This window comes from Eptesicus fuscus, chromosome 7, assembly GCF_027574615.1.
Source record: "Eptesicus fuscus isolate TK198812 chromosome 7, DD_ASM_mEF_20220401, whole genome shotgun sequence".
Lineage (NCBI taxonomy): Eukaryota > Metazoa > Chordata > Mammalia > Chiroptera > Vespertilionidae > Eptesicus > Eptesicus fuscus.
In genome coordinates this window covers 12,135,942-12,160,423 of record NC_072479.1, presented here as the reverse complement: position 1 = coordinate 12,160,423, position 24,482 = coordinate 12,135,942, and the positions used below count along the sequence as shown (strand labels likewise).

The following is a 24,482-nucleotide window of genomic DNA, read 5'->3' as shown; positions in this document are numbered from 1 at the left end:
ACTCTTATGACATCTTAAAGAAGTCTCCAGGTTAGTACTCCCAGCAAGGCTGCCATGGATACATGGGGCCTCCCAGTGCTTAGCATATCGTCATCTGTGACTCGGTAAGGAAATGCCTTACATAGATGAGTGAGGGTCTTTGGCAGGGGTTGGGGTAGGCGTCTAGTAGGGTGCAGGCACATCTGACTGAGAACTCCAGGAAAATCCTGTAAGCGTTTTCAAGACTCCCCGTGTGAAAGACAGCCCATGCTGGTTCCTGGGTGTGCCTTAATGACACTATGTCTGGTAGCAGGGAAGGGGGAGAAGGTATTTACTAGCTTTGGGTGTGTTTTGGACAGGCTGGTGGGACCTCTGAGTGAAATGTGTATAATTATGGTTCTATCTATTTGAACAGTTGTGGATAGAGAGAGGTGTGGTGGTGGGCTGGGAGAGGGTGTGCTGGCATGTTTCTGGCATGTCAAAGGTTAAAAATATGGGGAAAGGGTGACATTTCATCCTGAATAAATACAAAATAAATGTGGAAACGGGGCATATTATATACACAGTCAGCATTCAGCTCCTAAATCTCATGTTTACCCCAGAACCCTCTTTTTGAGAAATTATTTAAAAGCTAATTCATGCTTGGGCCCGTCTCACAAACCGGCATCACAAGCAGACTGCTGATGAGTTCAGAGCCCTGAGCTCTGTCCCTTCATTAGCTTCTCAGTGCTGTCTTTGGGTACTCCTCCCGCCCCACCCCCGACTGCTCTGTGCTTCTTCATGGACATCAAGGTCTTTGTTGCTTGATTTCTTTCTAGTTTTCATGGAATGAGTCCCTGCTGATCATTATCCAGTAATTTTCTTTCTCACACTTTATGCCTTTATTAGGTTTATTATTGATTTTTTTCCTTATGAGGAATCCTGGTGTGTGTTTTTTTATTTAATAAATCTTTATTGTTCAGATTATTACAATTGTTCCTCTTTTTCCCCCCCATAGCTCCCCTCCATCCAGTTCCCACCCCATCCTCTGCCCTTACCTCCCCGCCACTGTCCTCATCCATAGGTGTACGCTTTTTGTCCAGTCTCTGCCTGCACCTCCCACACCCCTTTCCCCCCGAGAATTGTCAGTCCACTCCCTTTCTATGCCCCTGATCCTATTATTTTCACCAGTTTATTCTGTTCATCAGATTTTTTATTCACTTGATTTTTAGATTCACTTGTTGCTAGATATGTATTTGTTGTTCATAATTTTTATCTTTACCTTATTCTTCTTCCTCTTCTTCTTAAAGAATAGCTTTCAGCATTTCATATAATACTGGTTTGGCGGTGATGAACTCCTTTAGCTTTTTCTTATCTGTGAAGCTCTTTATCTGACCTTCAATTCTGAATGATAGCTTTGCTGGGTAGAGTAATCTTGGTTGTAGGTTCTTGCTATTCATCACTTTGAATATTTCTTGCCACTCTCGTCTTGCCTGCATAGTTTCTGTTGAGAAATCAGCTGACAATCGTATGGGTGTTCCCTTGGAGGTAATTAACTGTTTTTCTCTTGCTGCTTTTAATATTCTCTCTTTGTCTTTTGCTCTTGGCATTTTAATTATGATGTGTCTTGGTGTGGTCCTCTTTGGATTCCTTTTGTTTGGAGTTCTGTGCGCTTCCTGGACTTGTAAGTCTATTTCTTTCACCAGGTCGGGGAAGTTTTCAGTCATTATTTCTTCAAATAGGTTTTCAGTATCTTGCTCTCTCTCTTCTTCTGGCACCCCCATAATTCTGATGTTGGTACGCTTGAGGTTGTCCCAGAGGCTCCTTACCCTATCTTCAAATTTTTGGATTCTTTTTTCTTTTCCGGCTGAGTGTTTTTTGCTTCTTTGTATTTCAAATCTTTGACTTGATTCTTGCGTTCCTCTAGTCTGCTATTAGGTCTCTGTATAATATTTTTTATTTCAGTCAGTGTATGTTTAATTTCTAGTTGGTCCTTTTTCATATCCTCGAGGGTCTTGCTAAGTTTGTCGGCCTTTTCTAGGAAATTCTTGAAAAACCTTATAACCGTGGTTTTGAACTCTATATCCCAGTGATGGTCAACCTTTTGAGCTTGGTATGTCAAACTTCGCCAAAAAACTGAGCATAACTCGGGTAGTGTGTCACTTTGAGGGAAAAACATTATTTCGCAAATGTTTCATCCTCAGGAGCAGCAAATGTTTCATCCTCAGCAGGCCGCGTGTCATCAGAAATGGCTATGCCTGTCAGTGCTGACATGCGTATCATAGGTTCGCCATCACTGCTATATCCAGTCTTTTGTTTTCCTCCATTTCTTTCATTTGTGATCTGTTTTGTCTCTGCATTTTGGCTGCTTCCCTGAGTTGGTAGAGTAGCTTTGTATGCTACTGTGTGCTACTGTATACTCTAGGTGTCCTCTAGGGCACAGTGGCTCAGCCTCCCCAGTTACCTGAGGTGGACACTCTTGGTTCACCCCTTTGTGGGCTGTGTGCTCAGCCTTGTTGTTGTTAAGTCTTGATTGTTGTTGGTATCACTGGGAGGAATTGACCTCCAGGCCAATTGGCTGTGAGGATCAGCTGTGTCTACGCTGGGAGAACTTCTGTGCTGGAGACACTCTTATGAGACAAGACTTACAAAATTGCAAAAGCCTCTGTGTTCAGCTTGGATGGGGCGGGGTTTCAGGGCGGAGCAGACAGCCTTGGTTTCCAGTCAGCCCTGCCCTATAAGGCCCCTGGGTCTCAGTGTCCCTCGGTAATCGCTGCAAGCACCTCTGGGAGAAAGCCGCCCTCGAGTTTCGCCCACTGCCAGACAGTCCAGTTTCTCCCCGAATGAGTCGGGGTTCCCAGAAACTCGCCCGGAACGAGTTCAGCACAGCTAGGAGCTTCCATCTCCCTCCTGCTTTAGAAAGCCAGCCGCGCACTCAGCCTCCTGTGCACTCAGCAGTCAGTCCTCTCTGTGCGCGCGCGCCTCCGGACCTCTGCCTTACGCAGCTTCCGAGTCTGTGTGCTTTCTCTTTCCCTGACAGTCCAGATTCCCCCCAAATGAGTCTGGTTTCCCAGCGTCTCGCCCAGGACTGGAGTTCAGTGTAGTCAGGAGCTTCCTTCTCCCTCCCGCTTTAGAAAGCCAGCTGCGCACTCAGCCTCCTGTGCACTCAGCAGTCAGTTCTCTCAGTGTGCGCGCGCCTCTGGACCTCTGCCTTCCGCAGCTTCTGAGTCTGTGTGCTTTCTCTTTCCCTGACAGTCCAGATTCCCCCCGAATGAGTCTGGTTTCCCAGCGTCTCGCCCGGGACTGGAGTTCAGCACAGTCGGGAGCTTCTGTCTCCCTCCCGCTTTAGAAAGCCAGCCGCCCATGCACATAGCCGCCCGTCCTCTCCCAGTGTGAGTCTCCGTATCTCTGCCTCCCGCAGCTCCTCTGATTTTCCATGTGCTTTCCTCTTTCCTTCTAGTTGTAGAATTTCCACTCGGCCAGCTTTCCTGTGGTTCTGGATGGTGTCTGTTTTGTCTTTTAGTTGTAGTTTTGAGATTGTTGTGCGAGGCAGCAGTTTAGGTGTTTACCTATGCCGCCATCTTGGTTTCTGTTCGGAATCCTGTTTTCTTGTTTTGTAATTAGTTACCATCCTATGTGACTGTTCTAATTGATTCTCCAAAAAAGAAGTGACAACTCACAATAAATCTTATACACAGCTCAGAGACTTGTGTATCTGGAACTTTCACGTGAGAGCATCCCTTCCTTTGTGCACACCTCTTCTTTTACGTAATTTTAATGTAAATAGAATTAGCTATATTCCGGGGTTCAGCTTTATCCTCAACTAGTGAACTGTTTGTTTTTTTATTCCTATAATCAGAATAAGTGTTACTATATGCCAGGCACTTCTCTAAATGATTATGCATATAATAAATCAGTAACTCCTCACTCCGTGAGGTAGATACTGTTATTCCCATTTTACAGGGAGGAAACTGAGGCACAGAGAGGCGATGTGCCCTAAGCAATGCACCTAAGGCAATAGATGAAATAGTATTTGAATCTGAAAATATGGTCAGTATGTTCAGCCACCACCTTAATGGACATAAGACAGAAATAGTGAAAACATTGGATAATTGAACAGAACTTTTTTTCATAGCTGTTAACCACTTTTGCCCTCTTCTGTTTTATTTTCCACTAGAGGCCCGGTGCATGGATCTGTGCACTGGTGGGGTCCCTTGGCCTGGCCTGGGCCCTCTTGCAATCCGGGACCCCTCGTGGGATGTCGGAGAGCAGGTTTCGGCCCTATCCCCACAGGCCAGGCCGAGGGGCCCCACCAGTGCACGTGTACCGGAACTCTAGTCTATATATATAAAAGCCTAAGCAACTGGCTGTCTGGTAGCTATGATGCGCACTGACCACCAGGGGGCAGATGCTCAACGCAGGAGCTGCCGAGCTGTGGTGACTTGGTAGCTGCGGTTCACGGGTGATGCACCCGGAACCAGAGAGGAGGGAGCCCCGATGCCAGGGTGTGTCACCCGAGAACCGCCCTCTCGCAATTCAGGACCCCTCGGGGATGTTGGAGAGCCGGTTTTGGCCCGATCCCCACAGGCCATGCCGAGGGACCCCACCGGAGCATGTGCACCAGGCCGCTAGCCCATTGGCTCCCCACTTCGGGTCTGGCTCCCTACCGGGCCTCTAGCCCATTGCAGAGGTCATGGGTCTGGCCCTTACAGGAATTTTTTGACTCGATTAGCTAAATGATGAGACATGCAGGACCTACTGGCTGCGGCCCTGAGGTCTGGTACCCGCATTGGCCCATCCGCTTAATATTGATTTCCAGTGGAGGAAGCAATCTACCACTCTCAGCTGGGAAACCGGCCAGTTTCCCTCCTTCTAGGCGGACAGTAGCACCAGTGGGCAAACTCCGGGGAGGGAAGAAGGAGGTTCCCGCCGCCACAGGACTCTGCCTGGGTGGAAGGGCCTGGGCAGGAGCCTGACATCGAGCAGGGTCCTGCTCTGGGCCTACTAGAGTCCAGGCTAAGTAAATCCTGTTTGCTAAATGATTGCATTTTGCAGCTAAATGCCCACAAGTCGTCAGTTACTGTCAAACTTAGGGTAAAGTAAGATGAAAGAAGTGAGACAGATACAGAGAGAAAGTGACATAATATTGTGAGAAGAGAGGAGGGAGCCCATTTCCAGGGTGTGTCACCCGAGAACCGCCCTCTCACAATCCGGGACCCCTCGGGGGATGTCAGAGAGCCGATTTCAGCCTGATCCCCACAGGCCAGGTTGAGGGACCCCACTGGTGCATGAATCCGTGCACCAGGCCTCTAGTATGCAAATAAGATTTTTGGTTAATCTCTTCCTGCCCTCCCACCTTCCCTCTGAGATTCATCAGTCTATTCCATGTTTCCATGCCTGTGGTTTCCGCTCCTGTGTTGAGCATCTGCCCCCTGGTGGTCAGTGCGTGTCATAGCTACTGGCCAGTTGGCCGGTTGCTTAGTCTTTTATCCTATACTAGAGGCCTGGTGCACGAAATTCATGCATGGGGGGGAGGGGGTTCCCCTCAGCCCAGCCTGGACCTCTCCAATCCGGGACCCCTCGGGGGATGTCCGACTGCCGGTCCCTGGGATTGGGCCAAAACCAGCAGTCGGACTCCCTTTCACAATCCGGGACCACTGGTTCCTAACTGCTCACTTGCCTGCCTGATTGCCCCTAACTGCCCCCCTGCCAGCCTGATCACCCCTAACCGCCTCTGCCTGCCAGCCTGATCACCCCTAACTGCCCCCCCTCTGCCATCCTGGTCGCCCCTCACTGCCCCCCCCCCACCCCGCTGGCCTGGTCGACCCAAGCAGCCTGCTGGTCAGTCGTTTGGTCGTCCCTCGCTAACCCCCCTGCCGGCCTGGTTGCCCCACGCAGCCTGCTTTCCGTTTGTTACTGTGAGGGCATCGTGACCAATTTGCATATTACCCTTTTATTAGTATTAATAAAGAGGTAATATGCAAATTAACCATCACTCCAACACACAGATGACCCCCATGTGGACACAAGATGGCCACACAAGATGGCCGGCAGGGGAGGACAGTTGTGGGTGATCAGGCCAGCAGAGGAGGGCAGTTGGGAGGGACCAGGCCTGAAAGGGAGGGCAGTTGGGGGCGACCAGGCCAGCAGGGGAGGGCAGTTAGGGGCGACCAGGCTGGCAAGGGAGGGCAGTTAGGGGTGTCCAGGCCAGCCAGGGAGGGCAGTTAGGCGTCGATCAGGCTGGTAGGGGAGGGCAGTTAGGGGTGTCCAGGCCAGCCAGGGAGGGCAGTTAGGCGTCGATCAGGCTGGTAGGGGAGTGCTTAGGGGGTGATCAGGCTGGCAGGCAGAAGCAGTTAGGGGCAATCAGGCAGGCAGGCAGGCAGGTGTTTGGGAGCCAGCAGTCCTGGATTGTGAGAGGGATGTCTGACTGCCCACTGGGATCGGACCTAAACGGGCAGTCGGACATCTGTGGAGGGGTCCCAGATTGGAGAGGGCGCAGGCTGGGCTGAGGGACACCCCCGCCATGCACAAATTTCGTGCACTGGGCCTCTAGTAGATAATAAAAGGCCAGCCACCGTAAGCATAATGACTAGAACGACCAGAGACCAGAACCACCACAGCCCCTTGCCGGGCTGGCCCAGCCCCCAAGCAAGTGGTTAGGGGCGATCAGGCAGGCAGGCAGGCAGGCAGGCAGAGTGGTGAGGGGCGACCAGGTAGGCAGATGGCCCCTCACAGGGCTGGCACTGACCCCCAGCAAGCAGTTAGGGGTGATCAGCTAGGCAGGCAAGTGGTTAGGGGTGATCAGGTAGGCAGGCAAGTGGTTAGGGCCCTGCCCCCCAGCAAAGAAAGAGGGAGTCCCAGGCCACCAGCAGCGACTCTGTGGCAGATGTGCGCACCAGCCAGCGATCGCCCCGCAGAGGGAGGCCTAGGCCAGCCAAGCCATCGCACCCCATGCCTGTCACCTGCAGCAGGAGGCCACCTGTAGCAGGGGAAGGAGGGGCAGCTGCTGCACAGATGGCAAGCAGTGGCAGTGGCAGGGGTGGGGCCAGCTTCCTGCAGCCAGGGGAAGGAAAGCCCCAATAGGCCCTGATCTCAGGCCAGGCCTAGAGACCCTACCCGAGGGGTCCTGGATTGTGAGAGGGTGGAGGCCAGGATGAGGGAACCCCCCTGAGTGCACGAATTTTTGTGCACCGGGCCTCTAGTACAATATAATAAAACCCTAATATGCAAATTGACCAAACGGCAGAATGACTGGTCGCTATGATGCGCATTGACCACCAGGGGGCAAATGCTCATGCAGGAGCTGCCCCCTGGTAGTCAGTGCGCTCCCACAGGGGGAGCGCCGCTCAAGCCAGAAGCCAGGCTCATGGCTACCAAGCGCAGCAGCATTGGAGGAAGCCTCTCTGCCTCTGCTGCAGGTGGGCGGTAAGGAGTGAGGAGTCCTGGACTGTGAGAGCCCTGGACTGTGAGAGGGATGTCTGACTGCCGGCTTAGGTGGCAGACGGACATCCCCAAGGGGTCCCGGACTGCAAGAGGGTGCAGGCCTGGCTGAGGGACACCCCACCCCCAGTGCACGAATGTCGTGCACCAGGCCTCTAGTATATATAGATACTGCCTCTGCCACGGGACCCTTTGTGAGTTAGCCCTTACTCACCCTTCAGATTTTAGTCCATCCTGTCCCCAGCAGGGTTCCCATGATTCCTCAGATATGCTGACAGCACTCCCCCCCACCCCCTTGGCAATTAACCTGTGTGGTTGGATAAATGTTTCACTTCCTCACTAGTATAAAGTTCCATTGAGGGCTTTGTCTGTTCTCACTCATCATTGGGTCCTTGTCACTTCATACACTGCCAGGTATGTGGCAGGTGCTCAGAAAGTATTTATTGGATGCATGAACAAAGGTTATGAAGAAAGGGGGAAGAAAAGCAAAGATTGATTGTATGCTGACCACATTCTGGCTCTTCAGATACAGTATACCATTCATTCTGTTATTGTACTAGGTGAAAATAAGTTTTATTTCAAGTTACAGACAACCCAACTACAGTTGCTTAAACAAACACGATAGTATCTGTCTCACAACAATAGTTCCAGGTTGGCCTTTCAGGCTGGTTTGACTGCTAACAGATGTCACCAAGGTTCTAGGCTTTTCTGTGTTTCTGCGGCTGCAAATTGGGCAGTATGACAGTCTTGTCAAAGTGACACTCACTGGGTTTTTCCACTGTGCTGTGAGCAATAGGTTTGTTGCATGAGTAGATTTGATACTCTAAATGCCTCCTTAAACAAAAAGTTTAATTTTTTTTATAATGTACTTTATAAGGAGAAACATGAAAGGAATTTCCAGGGTAACAGGAAGCTTTCCTGAAGTGTCTGGTGATCCTCTGCTTTTGTTTAGGTCTAAGCTATTAAAGCCGACTGGAAACTGTGTGTTGGGAGAGATTATTGACAGGTGTTACTGTACGGTGACCTGGTTGATATTTCAATAGGAGGTCCAGTGTTAATGTTTATGGATTTCTCTTCAAACACTTTTTAGGGAAGAATGCTCTGGTCTCTTTCGGTGGGGAGTAAAAACCAGGCCCCCGTGTTCTGGAAGCCAAGTGGGAAGGGAGCGGGGGTGTGGGAAGCATATCTATCTTAGCATTCAGCATAGACTTTGATTTCATACCATGGGCTTCAGTGCCTTGCCTACCCCAACTTGGAGCTATGCCTAGTGTCTCAAGTCCAGGTGCTTGAATTCACCTCTTCCAGAGAGTAAAATGTGCTGCGTGAGGTGGAAGAAGGCCAGCCCAAGAAGGGAGAAGGAATTCATAAATGGATTTTAAAAACCAATTCTGTTTCCATACCCCTTGATGCCCCATTTCATAGCTACCTGGGATCTCCCATTCCTGAACTTTGTGGAGGAGATTTGGCAAGGTTATGTGTTCAGGTGAGCTTACTTCCTGCCTCCCTCCACTTGCAGCCTAGTCTTAAATTGATTAAGCTCTGTCCACAGTTTTAGGGCTGTTGTGTCCTGCTCTTAGTTCTTGTGGGTTCACACCTTTTCTCTCTCTTGTCATTTCAGTGGAAAGGGAAGGAAGGTAAGATGATGTATTCATTCACTATGCTTACCTGGAAATCTTGCATATATTATTTTTCTATAAAATAGAATTGTACTGTACATTTATCTTTGATCTCTATAGAATTCATTTAAGTTATTCAACATCTGTTGCATATTTAGCAGATTCTCTTATGTAGAAATGACAGGATAATGAAAATTGCTGGGAAAAAGCATCAATTTTCCAGGAAATGAAGACTCTAGATTTGTTAAAAAGTGCAATGAGCCTTTTTAAAAATGTCTGTTTAATTTTCAGATTGTGAGCCATGCCTTTAGTGAAGAGGAACATCGAACCCCGGCACCTGTGCCGGGGCGCCCTGCCCGAAGGGATTACCAGTGAACTTGAATGTGTAACCAATAGTACCCTTGCTGCTATCATACGCCAGCTAAGCAGTCTAAGTAAGTCATCTCCTTTTGAGATCAACTTTTTTTTTTATTATCAGTTGCATTTTATTAATTTCAATATTAGCAAATAGATTTCAATCCAGTAGCTATGTGCTTGTCCAAAGATGAGACTGCAGCTTTGAGGGAAGGAACTGCCCTTCCTCCCTCCTACATGTTCCAGTGTGAAATCAGCAGCACCCTCTCTGGCCTGTAGCACCAGCTTTATGTAGCAAGACATAAAGTTAGAATTGACCAGTTCACAAATTATTAGATGAGGCCAAATGAGTAGATATAAAGTAGTTTTACACAATTTTTAAAACTTATGAAAATGAGCGTAATACAATTAGCTTTATAAACTTTATTTAAGTATTTTGTTTAACTTGGACAGGACTAACTTATATAAAAGGTAGTAAATTGAAACTAGTTAACACCCGTAATACATCTAGCACAGAGTAGGTACTCAATAAATATTTGTCAATTGAATAATACTCCAAATTAATCAAAGATTAAAGCAAAAAAATCATGAGATTTGCTGATTCCAAATTGAAGTCAAATACAATTGTTACAGATATACAGAACAGGTACATATTACATGCATAGGGTATATAAATACAAGCAAATTCAAGCATAAGGAAGACGTTCTGTTATTCTCATTTTGAGCATTGATATGAAATACCTGAGGAATATTCCATGTTTTAAGCCTCAAATATGTGTTTGAAAATCCTTTTCCTTCAAAACTCTTTGAAGTTGCAGTGTTTTTCCCCCTAACTTTTTACATAATCTTGTTTTCTCACTTCATCCCACTCCTTTTAGGTTCACTGCATTTTGGATGACAGGTTTTCACAGTTAAGTTTTTCAGAAACTGTTAATAACTAGAAAATCCTCCATAAAATCTCATATACTGGTAGCCTCAAGCACAGGGTATGTTTCCTAAAAAACTTAAAGCACTTTTTTTTTTATTTTTAAAAAAACATAAGTTTTTTATGTTTCCTAAAAAACTTAAAGCACTTTTTTTTTTATTTTTAAGAAAAAAACATTATGGATAGATAGGTATTTTTAGAAAGAATTGTACTGTATTACTTACTAATTTTTAATACATCTGTAATCATTGACTAAGTCAAAAGTAACTTGGCAATTAGTTAAATGTATTTCACAGTAGATTTCTTCTGGAATATAAAGTCATAATTGATTTTTGGTAGTGGTTGTTGATAAAATGTGTAAATTTGTATAATTATAGGAAGGTAACTTGCAAATTATTGAAGAGTAAAATGTTTCTGTTTGCATTCATATATATATATTTTAAATTTATCTTTATTGTTGAAAGTATTACAGATGTCCTCTTTGTTTTTTTGTTCTCCATCGACCCCCTCCACCCTGCACCCGCCCCTCCCAAGTCTTCACCACACTATTGTCTGTGTCCATGGCCTATACATATATGCATATAAGTTCCCCGTTTACTCTCTCCCCTCTCACCTCCCCACCCCCGCCTTCCCTCTGAAATTCATCAGTCTGTTTCATGGTTCTATGTCTCTGGATCTATTTTGTTCATCAGTTTATTTTGTTCATTAGATTCCTGCATTCATATATTTTTGTTAGAATGATTTAGTCTCCTGTTTTTATGGCTGTAATATCTATTGGCATCCTATATAATAAAAGCCTAATATGCTAAGTGCCCAGTCGTTTGGTCGGCCATTCAACCTATCAAAGTGTAATTGATATATATAAAAACCCAGCAACCGTTACAGCGGAATGACCAGGACGACCAGAATGACCAGTGGCTATGACATGCACTGTGGCAGCCAACCAGCCTGATCCAGGCAGGATCACCCCCAACACCCCAACCAGGATGGGGCCAACCGGCCAACCGCCATGGCTGGCAGAAATTTGGGGTCTGGGGACCTTGGAGGTACTCTGTCTTGGGCAGCTGCATCGGCAAAGCTATCTTTGGCAGAAGTGGACCCGGGATCAGGGTGCCAGAATCGGGGATGGGGTGGGGAGGCTTTCCTGGTGGCCACAGCAGTCCCCGAGGGCCACACACAGCACCCGGGCGTCTGGCCCTTGTCGGAGCAGCAGCAGGAATAGGGGTTGTGGGGCATAGGGTGCGGCAGCACACAGCAGCCAGGAGGAACGAGGCCCGACCTGGGCTCTTACCCCACCCGCTGGGCCCTGCAGCACCAGCAGGTGGGCCATGGTGTGCAGTGAGGTGCTGGGACACCCGGAGAGGAAGCGAGTCAGGAGGGCAAGGCCCCATGCCAGCGGCATGGGCGTCGGCCTTTGCCTGGGAATTCTGTGGGCAACCACTGTACTGGCTACCAGCACGTTAGAGCCCCGCTTCAAGAGAGAGGCCGTGGCGGAAAGTGGCAAGGCCACAGGAGGGATAGGAAATGTTGTGGCCATCTTCGGGAAACACAGCTGCCACGGTCTTCAGTAACTATGAACAGATTATCTTTGGTTTCGGTTCTACAGAAGAGAAAGCTGAGACTCAAAGAAGGGAGCCTTCCACAACACCTCACCCACTTCTCAGCCCTGACCCTGTGCAGCATTGTTTTTGTTGAAAGTAGAGGATCCAAAATGTTTTTAGATCTTTGCTATTTTAGGCAGGAAAGAATTTAGCACAGGGAATTGGTGCTTGGGAAATCATCGGAAAGCTGGAGGAGTGGGTATTAGGCTGGGCCTGGAGGAAACACTCCATGCCCAGCGGGAGGAGCTGCCCCCTCAGCCACAACTGAATTCTAGGACACTCTGGCACAGCTGTGACCTGGGGATCGGGAATTGCTACCCCCACAAGTACCCTCCAACTCCCACAAAACAGGTCACTGGGCACTGCCTCTGCCACAACTGCCTGTGCACAGCCTGGATTCCACTGCAGAAAACCTCCACATCTCTGCAAACATGATCACCAGCAGCAAACAGCCCAAACTGCGGGAAGATGCCTCTGCCCCACGTCTGCCTTCAAAATATTGTGCAAGTGCATCCAATTGACAGAAACCAATTCATATCCAGAAACCTAGCTGCAAAGGAGTTTGGGCAATTTCAGACTTTCATCTAGGAGTGAGATCTTGCCAATGTACCTCATGTGCCTGGTATTGATAAAAATGGGGCCCAGCTGGTGGGGCTCAGTGGTTGAGCATCGATCTATGAACCAGGAGGTCACGATATGATTCCTGGTCAGGTTTCAGGCTTGATCCTCAGTAGGGGCATGCAGAAGGCAGCTGATCAATGATTCTCATCATTATGTTTTATCTATCTTTCCTTCTCCCTTCCTCTGAAATCAATAATATTTTTTTAAATGGGGTCATGCTGTATATATATGTGTTTTAAAGAGTTTTTCACTTCATAGATCACTAATGTCTTTCCTGTTAAAACCATACTTATAGAACATTATTTATTTATTATTCATTTTAATTGATCTAAGAGAGAAGAAGGGAGAGAGAAACATTGTTCCGTTGTTTCCTGCACTCACTGGACTGGGTATTGAATCTGCAACCTGGGCATGTGCCCTGACTGGCAATCGATCCACCATTCTCTGGTGTATGGGACGATGCTATGCTGATACCCTGACCCCAAATTCCAGCCTCCAAAACTGTGAGAAAAATACATTTCTGTTGTTTAAGCCACACAAATTTAGGATATTTTGTTATGGCTGTCTGAGCTGACGAATCCTATATAACAAAAGCCCAGTGACCGAATGACAGAATGACTGGAACAACTGCGACCCCTTGCCCTGTCCAGCCCTGCCCCCAATCAGCCCCCATTGGGGTGGGCCAACTGGACCGATATGCAGATCCCCATCTAAAAACTTTGAAGGAAGATTTTAAAGATTTTAATATTTTTCTAAAAATTTACTATGATCTGTCATATCAGGTACGTGATTGTGATTATCAGTAACCTAAACTAGTATTCTTCCACAAAGCAGGCTCTTTTATAGGAGTGAACATTGTCTGCTTCAGTCTGAAACGGTGGAAAGTGAAACCATGGATAAGGGGGGACGACGACTACTACTATACACACACACACACACACACACACACACACACAAAATGGAATATTATTAAGCAACAAGAAAGAAGAAAATGCTGCCATTTGTGACATGGATGAATGTAGACGATATTATGCTAAGTGAAATAAGCCAGACAGAAAAAGACAAACACTGTATGATTTTATTTATATGTAGAATCTAAAAATAAAGTCAAACTCATAGAAACAAATAGTAGAATGGTTATTACCAGGGGAGGAGTTGTAGGGGGAGGTGGGGGCTGGGAGGTACTGGTCAAGGGTAGAAGCCTTCAGTTATAAGATGAGTAAGATCTTGGAATCTACTGTACAGCAAGCTGACTATAATTTAAAATACTATGTTGTATAATGGAAAATTGTTAAGGTAATAGATTGTAAGTGTTCTTATAAAAAAAAAGAACTATGTGACTTGATGATGTGGTTATTTCTTTTTAAGATAAAAATTGTGTCATTTTAAGAGGCTAACTTCTCTTTTCAATTCTCAATTCTACGCATTCAATTAATGAGAAAAGAGGTATACTAGTACTTGGATGGGTGATGAGGATTTTCCATCTGGATAATTAATGAAGCCTGAACTTAATGATTGCTCAGGCATTTGAGTGAGTATTTATAGGTAGATGTGTTAATTAACTTGATTGTGGTAATCATTTCACAATTTATGCATGTAAAATCATCACATAGTATACTTTAAATACATACAATTTTGTCAGTTATACCTCAGTAAAGCTGGGAAAAAAGTTATAGAACTATAGAACACCGTCTCTCCCCCACACCTTTCCAACACATTACTAAAGGCCACCATACCTCAGGTCCTTTTACCCATGTCATGATTGCCTTTCAATATCAAAATGTAAAGGGCAAAAACCCACACAAAACACCACAGTATAAAGAGACAGAATAACCATCAGAACCAGATTGAGATGTGTCAGGGATGTTGGAATTTTCACCCCATGAATTTAAAATAGATATGATTAATATGCTAAGTTCTAATGAAAAAGTAGACAACATTCTAGAAGAGATGGATGATATGAGCAGAGAGGTGGAAATTCTAAGAATAAAAAATACATTGAAGGAAAGAATGAACAAGGTCAACAACATGTATAAAGAAATAAGGAATTTCAATAGCGAAATGGAAACTATTAAGAAAAAAAGAAAAAATACTAGAACTAAAAAATAGAGTCTCAGGAATAATTCACTTGATGGCCTAAAAGCAGACTGGACATAAGCAGAAGGGATTAGTAAGCTTGGAGACAAGTCAATAGGAATTATCCGAACTGATTCACAAGAGAAAATGAGTAAGAAAAAAAAAAAAGAAGAAGAGCATTCAGCCCTAACTGGTTTGGCTCAGAGCATCGGCCTGAGGACTGAGAGGTCCCAGATTCAATTCAGGTCAAGGGCATGTACCTTGGTTGCGGGCACATCCCCAGTAGGAGGTGTTGCAGGAGGCAGCTGGTCGATGTTTCTCTCCTATCGATGTTTCTAACTATCCCTCTCCCTTCCTCTCTGTAAAAAAAAAATATATATATATATATTTTTTTTTTAATTTTTTTTAAAAAGAGAGCATTCAGAATATGGGGCAAATGGGACAATATCAAATGGTCTAACACATATATATAATTGGAGTTCCAGAAGAAGAGGAAAGGAGAATAGCGCAGAAAAAAATATGGGTGAGAAATTTTGAATATTGATGATAGATATCAACCAAATGATCCAAGAAGTTCAACAAATTTCAGGATGTGTAAAAGTAAATCACATCTTGTCACATCATCATAATATTGCTAAAAGAACAACAATTTTGGAAAGCAGCAGCACCAGATCCAAGATGGCGGCCAGCAGGAGGCTGATGAAGGAGCTTGAAGAAATCCGCAAATGTGGAATGAAAAACTTCCGTAACACCCAGGTTGATGAAACTAATTTATTGACTTGGCAAGGGCTTATTGTTCCTGACAACCCTCCATATGATAAGGGGGCCTTCAGAATCGAAATCAACTTTCCAGTAGAATACCCATTCAAACCACCGAAGATTACATTTAAAACAAAGATCTATCACCCCAACATTGATGAAAAGGGACAGGTCTGTCTGCCAGTAATTAGTGCTGAAAACTGGAAGCCAGCAACGAAAACCGACCAAGTAATCCAGTCTCTCATAGCACTGGTGAATGACCCCCAGCCTGAGCACCCGCTTCGGGCTGACCTAGCTGAAAAATACTCTAAGGACTGTAAAAAATTCTGTAAGAATGCTGAAGAGTTTACAAAGAAATTTGGGGAAAAGCGACCTGTTGACTAAAATCTGCCACAATTGATTCCAGCAAGTGTGAGCAGAGACCCCGAGCAGTGCAGACACCCCACAAAGCAGGACTCTGTGGAGAATTGACACGGGCCACCACCTGGCGTTTGCTTATGGCAGTTACTAACCTACTACAGTTTTCTTAATCAAAAGTGGTCTTAGGTAACCTGTAAAGAAAGGATTAAAAATTTAAGATGTTCTAAAAAAAAAAAAAGAACAACAATTTTAAAGAGCTTAAAAGAAGCAAGAGAATAAATAGAGGAAACAATGTTAAAAATGACAGCTGACTTAATCATCAGAAACAATGGAAACCAGGAGGCAGTGAATAAAGTGACAAAAGAAAAAAGTTGTCATTCTATAACCAGTGAAAATGCCCTTCAAAAATGAAAATGAAATAAAGACATTTTTATTCAGAGAAAATGTGAGGGAATTAGTCTTTGGCATACCTGCAGTACAAAAAAAAAAGAGCTAAAAACCAATTATTTAGGCTGAAGGGAATGAAACCAGATGGTAGCTTGGATCTGTAAGAAGGAACAAAGATCACCAAAAGATGTTTAAAAATTATATATTTATATCTATTTATTTAAAAATTATTGTTTACTGTGAAATTAAAATATATACAGTAAGAGCTCTAAGGAAAGAAGGGGATAAATGGAATTTTTACTGTTGAGTTTTACATTGTTTATGAAATACTATATTACTTAAAAGTACAATTTGATGAATTAAGAATGTATATTTTAATTTCCAATAACCTCTAGGATAATACATAGAGGAGATAAAATGGAATTCTAAGATAATTATTTGATTATCCCAGAAAATAGGCAGGAAAAGAACAGAAGAACAAGGAACAGAAAAGAAAAACGGAAAACTAATACCCAAATGATAGAATTAAACCCACTGTATCAATAATTGCAATAAACATTTTAAACATTCTGCTTAAAATGCAGAACTTATTAGTATAAATAAAACAGCAAGGCTAACATACATGCATTTTTTTAAGGATGAAGACAAGATTTAAAGAAAATAAGTGTATGCATGCATAGAAGGATAACCAATGGACACAGACACTGGGGGAGGGGGCTGAGGGATTGTGTCGGGAGGTAGAGGGGTGCCTAAGGGAGGTCAGTGGAGGAAAAAGGAGAGATGTACTACTATTTGTAACACTTTAAACAATAAAAAATAAAGAAAATACTAAAAATATATACCATGTAAACATAAAACATAAGAAAGCTTATGTAGATATATTAATATCGAATAGAGTATAAAAGATATAAGAACATTTCATAGTGATAAAAGAGATTTATCAAAAACATACCATCTTAAATTTATATGTACCTAATAAGTGAGCTCCAAAGCACATAGAATAAAAATAGAAATAAATGGAAAAATAACCCCAGAATCATAGTTGGAGATTTTAACAAAATCCTCTCAGTAATTGATGGAAAAAATAGACAGAAAATCTGTAAGGATATAGAAGGTTTGAACCACATTACCAACCAAATATGACTTTATTGCCCTTTGTAGAACACAAAACTCCCACACATTTTCTTAATGTCTAAAAGAAACATATGCTTGGCCCTATAGTGATCCATTTGAAAATATCGATATCATAAAGAGTGGAATGAGAATGAGATAATAATTATAATCATTTTAGATAATTCTCACATATTGGAAAATGAAGCAAAAATAATCTTTGGATCAAAGAAGCAATAAAAACGGAAATTAGAAACTATGTCTGACTGTGGTAATGAATACACAAAATACCAATATGTTTGTGGAATTTGGTTTCAGAAGTGCTTAGAGGGAAACTTGTAGCTTTAAATGCTTATATTAGAATAGAAGAAAGTTTTACAATTACAAGCATATTCCTCAGTTGAGCTCTCAGTGTTGCTCAGAAGTCCTGCTGTAATTTCTGTTTTAATTGGTTTTCCTGCCTATATCTTATCCTCCCTTTCCACCTCAAACTTCCTACCACTGATGAACTTGCTATTCTCATTTCACTGGAAAAATAAAAGTAGTCATAGAACAAAACAGCCCCCTTCTGCCGAATCTGATATGCGCCTGCACTATGTGTCCTCCTCATTCTCCCTTAAAGTAGTGTATGTACATTGTACTACTATTGTAATACTTTAAACAATAAAGTATTCTATGTAAAGCATGGAACCCCTTATGTTCATCCATTTACCTTCTCTCCTCTGCATCATCTGTTTCCCCTGTCTACATCATCCCTACTAAATACGAATATATTGAGAAATCTTCCAACTACGTAAATGAACCTAAGATCCGTCTTTACCTATGGACCCATTTCTTGCTCCCCTTCACAGCAAGATTCCTTAAGAACCATTCATATCTCCACTGCCCTCACTTCCCTCATTGAAGTTTTGTCCCATCCACTCTTGAAACTGCTTGTCAATGTTATCAGTGACGTTTCTGTCCGTGTTGTGAAATCCTGTGCTCATTCTCTGTCTTGTGACTTGATCCATTGGCAGCATTTGAATCCGTTGATAATTTCCTTCTGGAGAAACTTTCTTACCTGATTTCCTTGATGCTGCTCTCATATCCCGAGCATGTTTCTCCCACTTCAGGCGCTTTTTTATTAGTCTCTTTGATGATCTTCCCAACCTCTGTATGCTGGAGTGCTCCAGGGCTGGGTCATTGACCGTCTTCACTGCCTGCTCCTATTCACTAGGCAATCTCATCTGGTCCATGGCTTGAAATACTATCTTTACATGGAGACATCCAAATTTGTGTCCTCAGTTCAGACCTCTCCCCTAGATTTCAAACTTGTATTGGTGGGTCTCTTCATTTGGATTTCTAATGGGCATCTCAACTCAGCATGTCTAATACAGAACTAATGATTCCTTTCTTCTATCTCTCCCCCATGTGTTCGTAAATGGGAACTCCACTCTTCCAGTGCTTTTGATTTGCCTCTTCTTTCTCTCATACCAGACATCTTCAAAATACGTACCAAATCTGTACACCTTGTTAGCACCTCCACTGCTGCTGTTCCAGTCCAAGCCACCACAGTCTCCCACTGCTCTACAGTAGCCTCCTATCTGACCTCCCTGCTTCTCTCTAGTCACCACCCCTAAAGGGCAGGGTGTTTATTTCTCTGTCTTTTGCTACCACTTTCCCTCTACTCACAGGCTCCAGCCACATTGGCCTCCTTGATGCTGCTCTCACATCCTGAGCGTGTTTCTGCATTCTGCCTGGAAGTTTCCTCCCCCAGACATCTTATAGTTCCCTTATTACCTTAAGCGGCCTTTAGTGACCACCTAAATACCACCCACCTCTACCACTGTCTATTCCTTTACCATCTATTCTCTTCATAACACTTACCTTCATGTGACACATTGTCTGATATAAGCTTTGTGGCTATGTTCACTACTGTATATCTTTTTTTTTAAATTGATTTTAGAGAAAGAGGAAGGGAGAGGTAGAAAGAGAGAGAAACATTGATGAGAGAGAAACATTGATTGGCTGCCTCCTGTACTCCCCTCACTGGGATCAAGCCCAGAACCTGGGCATGTGCCCTGACTGGGAATCCTACCTGCTACCTCTTGGTGCATGGGTGGATGCTCAACCAACTGAGCCACATTGGCCAGACAGTGCCGTATATCTTTAAGTGCCTGATACAATGCTTAATAAGTAAATAAGTATTTGCTGAATAAACTGACAGCCAATACTTAATAATTAACATCTGTTATCTTAGTTTTTATAAAATGCTTAAAAAGAATATTATAAAGAGTATATCAAAAAGTTCACTGTAAACTATGACATTTTTTTTATTTTCCTGAGTTTTCCAAATTTTCTACATGAGCATATATTACATTGATACTCACAAAGACATTTCAAAGAATCGAGATATATACTATGTTTTTGTTTTTTTTGTGTTTTTTTTTGTTTTTTTACTTTTCACAGACTTATAAACACAACAAAGATCAAAATGTTAACAGTAGATGATTTAGATTGGACTTAAGGCCATTTTTTATTGTTTATTTTTGTGTTTTCTATATGTCATAAGCATGGATTGCTTTCATAGTAGAAAAAATACTTTAAAAAGAAAAAAAGCTTAGGGCTCACTAATTATGACTTGTTTTATGGAATTCAGTAGCAACTGGACTTTATTACAAGTACTGTAAAAAGTCTCTTTAAACTTTTTTGACATAATACCACTCTTACAAAAAGCTGAAGAACAATACAAAGAATTCTCACAGACTTTCACTTACATATTACTAGAGGCCCGACGCATGAAGATTTGTGCAAGAATGGGCCTCCCTTCCCCTGGCTGCCGGCACTGCCTTCGCTCCGCTTCTCCACCTTCGCTCCGGACCCAGAGCCGCCTTTCTGCCTTTGCTCCGGCCTGGATCCGCCTTTCTGCCTTCGCTCTGGCCCGGAGCCGCCTTCCCGCCTTCCCACACTGCCCAGAGGTCCAGAGTGGCTGGGGTGGTGTGGAACGCCTGTGTTGTTGCCATGGTGTCGATGCAAGCGCCCTGCCCCAACCCCAGCTGCTCGGCGCCTGCGTATGCAATTAACCCACCATCTCTGTTGGGTTAATTTGCATACTCCTGATTGGCTGGTGGGTGTCGCGAAAGTATGGTCAATTTACATCTTTCTCTTTTATTAGTGTAGATTTTACCACATCTTTTTCCTCAGAGACTTATCTTTTTTCCCTGCTTTTCTTTCTCCTCCATCTCCTCAACATATGTACATGTTAATATATCTCCTTTAATCTGGAACAGCTCTCAGTCTTTCTTTAACTTTGCGACTTACCATTTTTAAAGGGAACTGGCCTTTATTTTCTGTGGATTGTCCCTTGGTCTGTATCTTCTGATGCTTCCTCGTGGTTAGATATAGGATATTGTTTGACTATGTATGGCAGAGTGATGAGACATCGTCCTCAGTGCATTTTATGTGGAAGCAGAGATTATCTGTTTGTCCCATGAGTGCCCACGTTAACTTTGATCTTTGGTTAACATTTTGTCCATAGGGTTTTCTAATGTAAAGGTTCCCCTATCCCTGTCCATATATAATTGAGTATCTTACAGGGAGACACGCTATGACTGTAATATCCTGTCCCCATCCCACTTCTCCCCATTAGTCTCAGCATTCATTGATGATTTTTGCTCAAAACTCTTACTGTAGTAGTTGCGAATGGTGATTTTGATCATTCCATAATTTATCTTACATTTATTAGTTGGAATTCTGTTGTGTTTGCACTTCTTCCCCTATTCATTCATTCGTTTATTTGTATCAATATGGACTCATAGATTCTTATTTATTGTCTGGGTTTTAATCCATCGTCTTTATTATTTATTTTGATGCTCACATTTTCCCACATTTGGCCAGTCGGAGCCCTTTTAGGCTGTGTTCTGCGTCCTTCTGCCATGTCCCCACCAATTTCTGAGTACTTCTTTACTTTTTAAAGAAAAGTGTAGCAAGATAGTCTACATTTATCTTGTACTTTTTCACCCTCAGCCTCATATCCAGTCATTTTTCCAAGAATCCTACTTCCTTTTAATGGAGAACAAGAAGCCAAAATCTTGACAAACCATTATCTAGGTGCTAGATATGTGTATTAAAATTTCTGAAGGACTTTGTCATGAATGGTTTCTTGTTCCACAGAAAGGACTCAACAAACATACTGGTTATTTTCAATGAACCTTCACTTTTAAGTGCAATTTAAAATCCATGCAAAATTTTTATACGTCTCAACCTGACATACTTGGACACAAGTTTATAATGGGCCTGACAAATCTATAAGAAGATACTTGGTCAGCAAAAAATGAATGAATTGCACTTATCTCAGTGTGGTCTTCAATTATTTTAGTTTAGCTATTAATGGATGTACCACTGAAAGAGTGATTAAAATCAAGCTTTTCAAATAAGTTGTAAAACTGAACACTGTAATTGCAACACTTTATTCTTGTTCAGCAGTAATTATGGTTCCTTCAGTATTCTTCTCTTTAGTCACTTGTCCGCTTTCAGCAGCTGGCACAAGATTAAATATTAAAGTCTTTAATTCTGTGTGTGTGTGTGTGTGTGTGTGTGTGTGTGTGTGTGTGTGGTGAGGTGTTGCCATTTAGCTATGGTTGCTAGAGAAAGTCTCACTTAGACATTTGGGTAGACCTAGATGAGGTGAGGGAGCAAACCATGTGATTCTCTGGAACTAAAATGATCCAGGTGATGATGATGTGTCAATGTGGGTTCATCAATTATAACAAACTAGAGGCCCAGTGCACGAAATTCGTGCGGTGGGGGGGATGGTGGTCCCTCAGCCCAACCTGCACCCTCTCCAATCTGGGACCCCTCGAGGGCAGTCAGACATCCCTCTCACAATCCAGGACTGCTGGCTCCCAACTGCTCGCCTAATGCCTTCCTGATTGCCCCTAACTGTTTCTGCCTGCCAGCCTGATCACCCCCTAACCACTCCCCTGCCAGCCTGATTGACACCTAACTGCTCCCCTGCCTGCCCGATTGCCCCTAACTGCCCTCCCCTGCCAGCCTGGTCACCCCCAATTGCCCTCCCCTGCAGGCCTGGTCCCTCCCAACTGCCCTCCCCCGCAGGCCTGGTCCCCCACAACTGCCCTCCCCTGCAGGCCTGGTTGCCCCTAACTGCCCTCCCCTGCTGGCCCGGTTCCCCCCCCAACTGCCCTCCCCTGCTGGCTTGATCGCCCACAACTGCCCTCCCCTGCTGGCCATCTTGTGGGCCATCTTGTGTCCACATTGGGGCGGCCATCTTTGACCACATGGGGGTGGCCATCTTGTGTGTTGGAGTGATGATCAATTTGCATATTACCTCTTTATTATATAGAATGTTCCACTCTGGTCCTGGATGTTGGGGGAAGCTGTGCATGTTTGTTGTGAACTTAAAACTGTTCTTAAAAAGAAAGTTTAGAGAAACCAAGATGGCGGCAAAAGGTAAAAACCTAACTGTTGCCTACCACAACAATTTTGAAACTACAACTGGAAAACAGAGCGCACACCATCCAGAACCACCGGAAAGCTGGCAGAGTGGAAAACCTACAACTAGAGAAAAAAGAGAGGGGGACGCTGAGCCTCAGGAGCTGTGGAGGTGCGGAGATCCGTGAGTGCGGAAAGGGCGGGCGGCTGAATACACGGCAGGCTTGCTCGCAGTGCGTGCGGAGAGGGAGGGCAGCAGACGCTGCGTGGCTAGCTTTCTCGTTTGGGAGAAAAACAAAACCTCCTGACTGCACTGAAATCCAGCTGCAGTCGGGGAGAAACTGGTCTGTTTGGCAGCGGACGAGGCTCGAAAGCTGCCTTCTCTCAGAGGCGCACAGCCATTGATTAGGGCACGGAGAAACTGACCCTCTTAGGGCGGCGCGGATGGAAACCAAGTTTGTCTGCGCCATTCTGAGACTCCGCCCCATCCAAGCTGAGCACAGCCCTCCCAGTGACTGGATTTCTCGTTCAGGAGAAAAACAAAAACTCTGGTCTGCACTGAAATCCAGCCCCAGCTGGGGAGAAACTGGTCTGTTAGGCAGCAGGAGAGGCTCGAAAGCTGCCTTCTCTCAGAGGCGCGCAGCCATTAATTCGGGCACAGAGAAACCGCCCCTCTTAGGGCGGAGCAGACGGGAAACCAAAGCTTGTCTGCGCCACCCTGAGACTCCGCCCCATCCAAGCTGAGCACAGAAGCTCTCCCAGCGGAGACACTGCTGATCCTCACAGCCAACTGGCTTGGAGATCAATTCCCGCCAGTGATACCAACAATCCCAATCACTCTGAACTCCAGTTTCTGGGGACACGCAGGGGGACCCAGACGCCTACAGGACTCTCGGCCATCGGTCGGAGAGTGAGAGTGACTTTTCTGTTGGTGTGGACGACACCAGATTTCAACCACTCTCATAAGGGACACATTCAAGAGGCAGACTTAGTGAGCACCAAAGCCCTACTGTGTCTCTAGCACAGCAATTCTTCCGTTATAGACACAGCAGGCCCTCACAGCCAATTGGACCGGAGGTCAATTTCTCCCAGTGTACCAACAGCAATCAGAGCTTTTAACTACACCAAGACTTTCCACTCAGCCCACAAAGGGGAGTACCAAGAGCGACCACCTAGGGTGATTGGGGAAGCTGAGCTACCGGCCCCTATAGGTCACCGACCACACAAAGCCACTCCATCAACACAGGAAGGCAGCCAAAATGTGGAGACATCGAAGTATGTCACAAGTAGGAGAGATAGATGAAAGCAAAATAATGGACGACACAGTGTTCAGAACCATATTTATAAGGTTACTCAAGAATCTTCTAAAAACCGCTGAGAAACTTGAAGAGACCTTCAAGGACCTAAATGAGAATACCAAAAAAATGGAAAAGGAACAGTCAGAAATTATGCATACACTGTCTGAAATAAAGACTATACAGAGTAGACCACCGCACCCGAAGAGTCAAACCAAAGATCTGGAATATGAGGAAGAAAAAAACACCCAACCAGAGAGACGGAAAGAAAGAAGAATCCAAAAGTGTGAGGATAGCGTAAGGAGCCTCCAGGATGGCTTTAAGCGTACCAATATCCGAATTTTGGGGGCGCCAGAAGAGAGAGAGCAAGATACTGAAAACCTATTTGAAGAAATAATGACCGAAAACTTCACCCACCTGGTAAAAGAAATAGACTTACAAGTCCAGGAAGCACACAGAACCCCAAACAAGAGGAATCCAAAGAGGACCACACCAAGACACATCATAATTAAAATGCCAAGGGCAAAAGACAAAGAGAGAATCTTATAAG

At 44.4% G+C, this 24,482-nt stretch overlaps 2 protein-coding genes across 3 annotated transcripts in view; both read left to right on the top strand.

Annotated features, from left to right (window-relative positions):
- The first annotated feature begins 9,315 nt into the window (after positions 1-9,315).
- The window catches only part of WASF3 (WASP family member 3), a 38,129-nt gene continuing 22,962 nt past the window's right edge, over positions 9,316-24,482 (top strand). For both annotated transcript variants that reach the window (XM_008153370.3, XM_008153369.3), the window contains exon 1: positions 9,316-9,448. In XM_008153370.3, the coding sequence (XP_008151592.1) occupies positions 9,316-9,448 (133 nt within the window). The remainder of the gene's footprint in view (positions 9,449-24,482) is intronic.
- On the top strand, positions 15,251-15,897 carry LOC103296735 (ubiquitin-conjugating enzyme E2 L3-like). The gene has a single exon (XM_054719706.1). It carries the CDS (start codon positions 15,270-15,272, stop codon positions 15,732-15,734), a length of 465 nt encoding a protein of 154 aa, XP_054575681.1. The 5' UTR covers positions 15,251-15,269; the 3' UTR covers positions 15,735-15,897.

Coding starts and splice junctions, on each gene's coding strand:
- LOC103296735 (XM_054719706.1), top strand. CDS start 15,270: ATGGCGGCCAGCAGGAGGCTGATGAAGGAGCTTGAAGAAATCCGCAAA.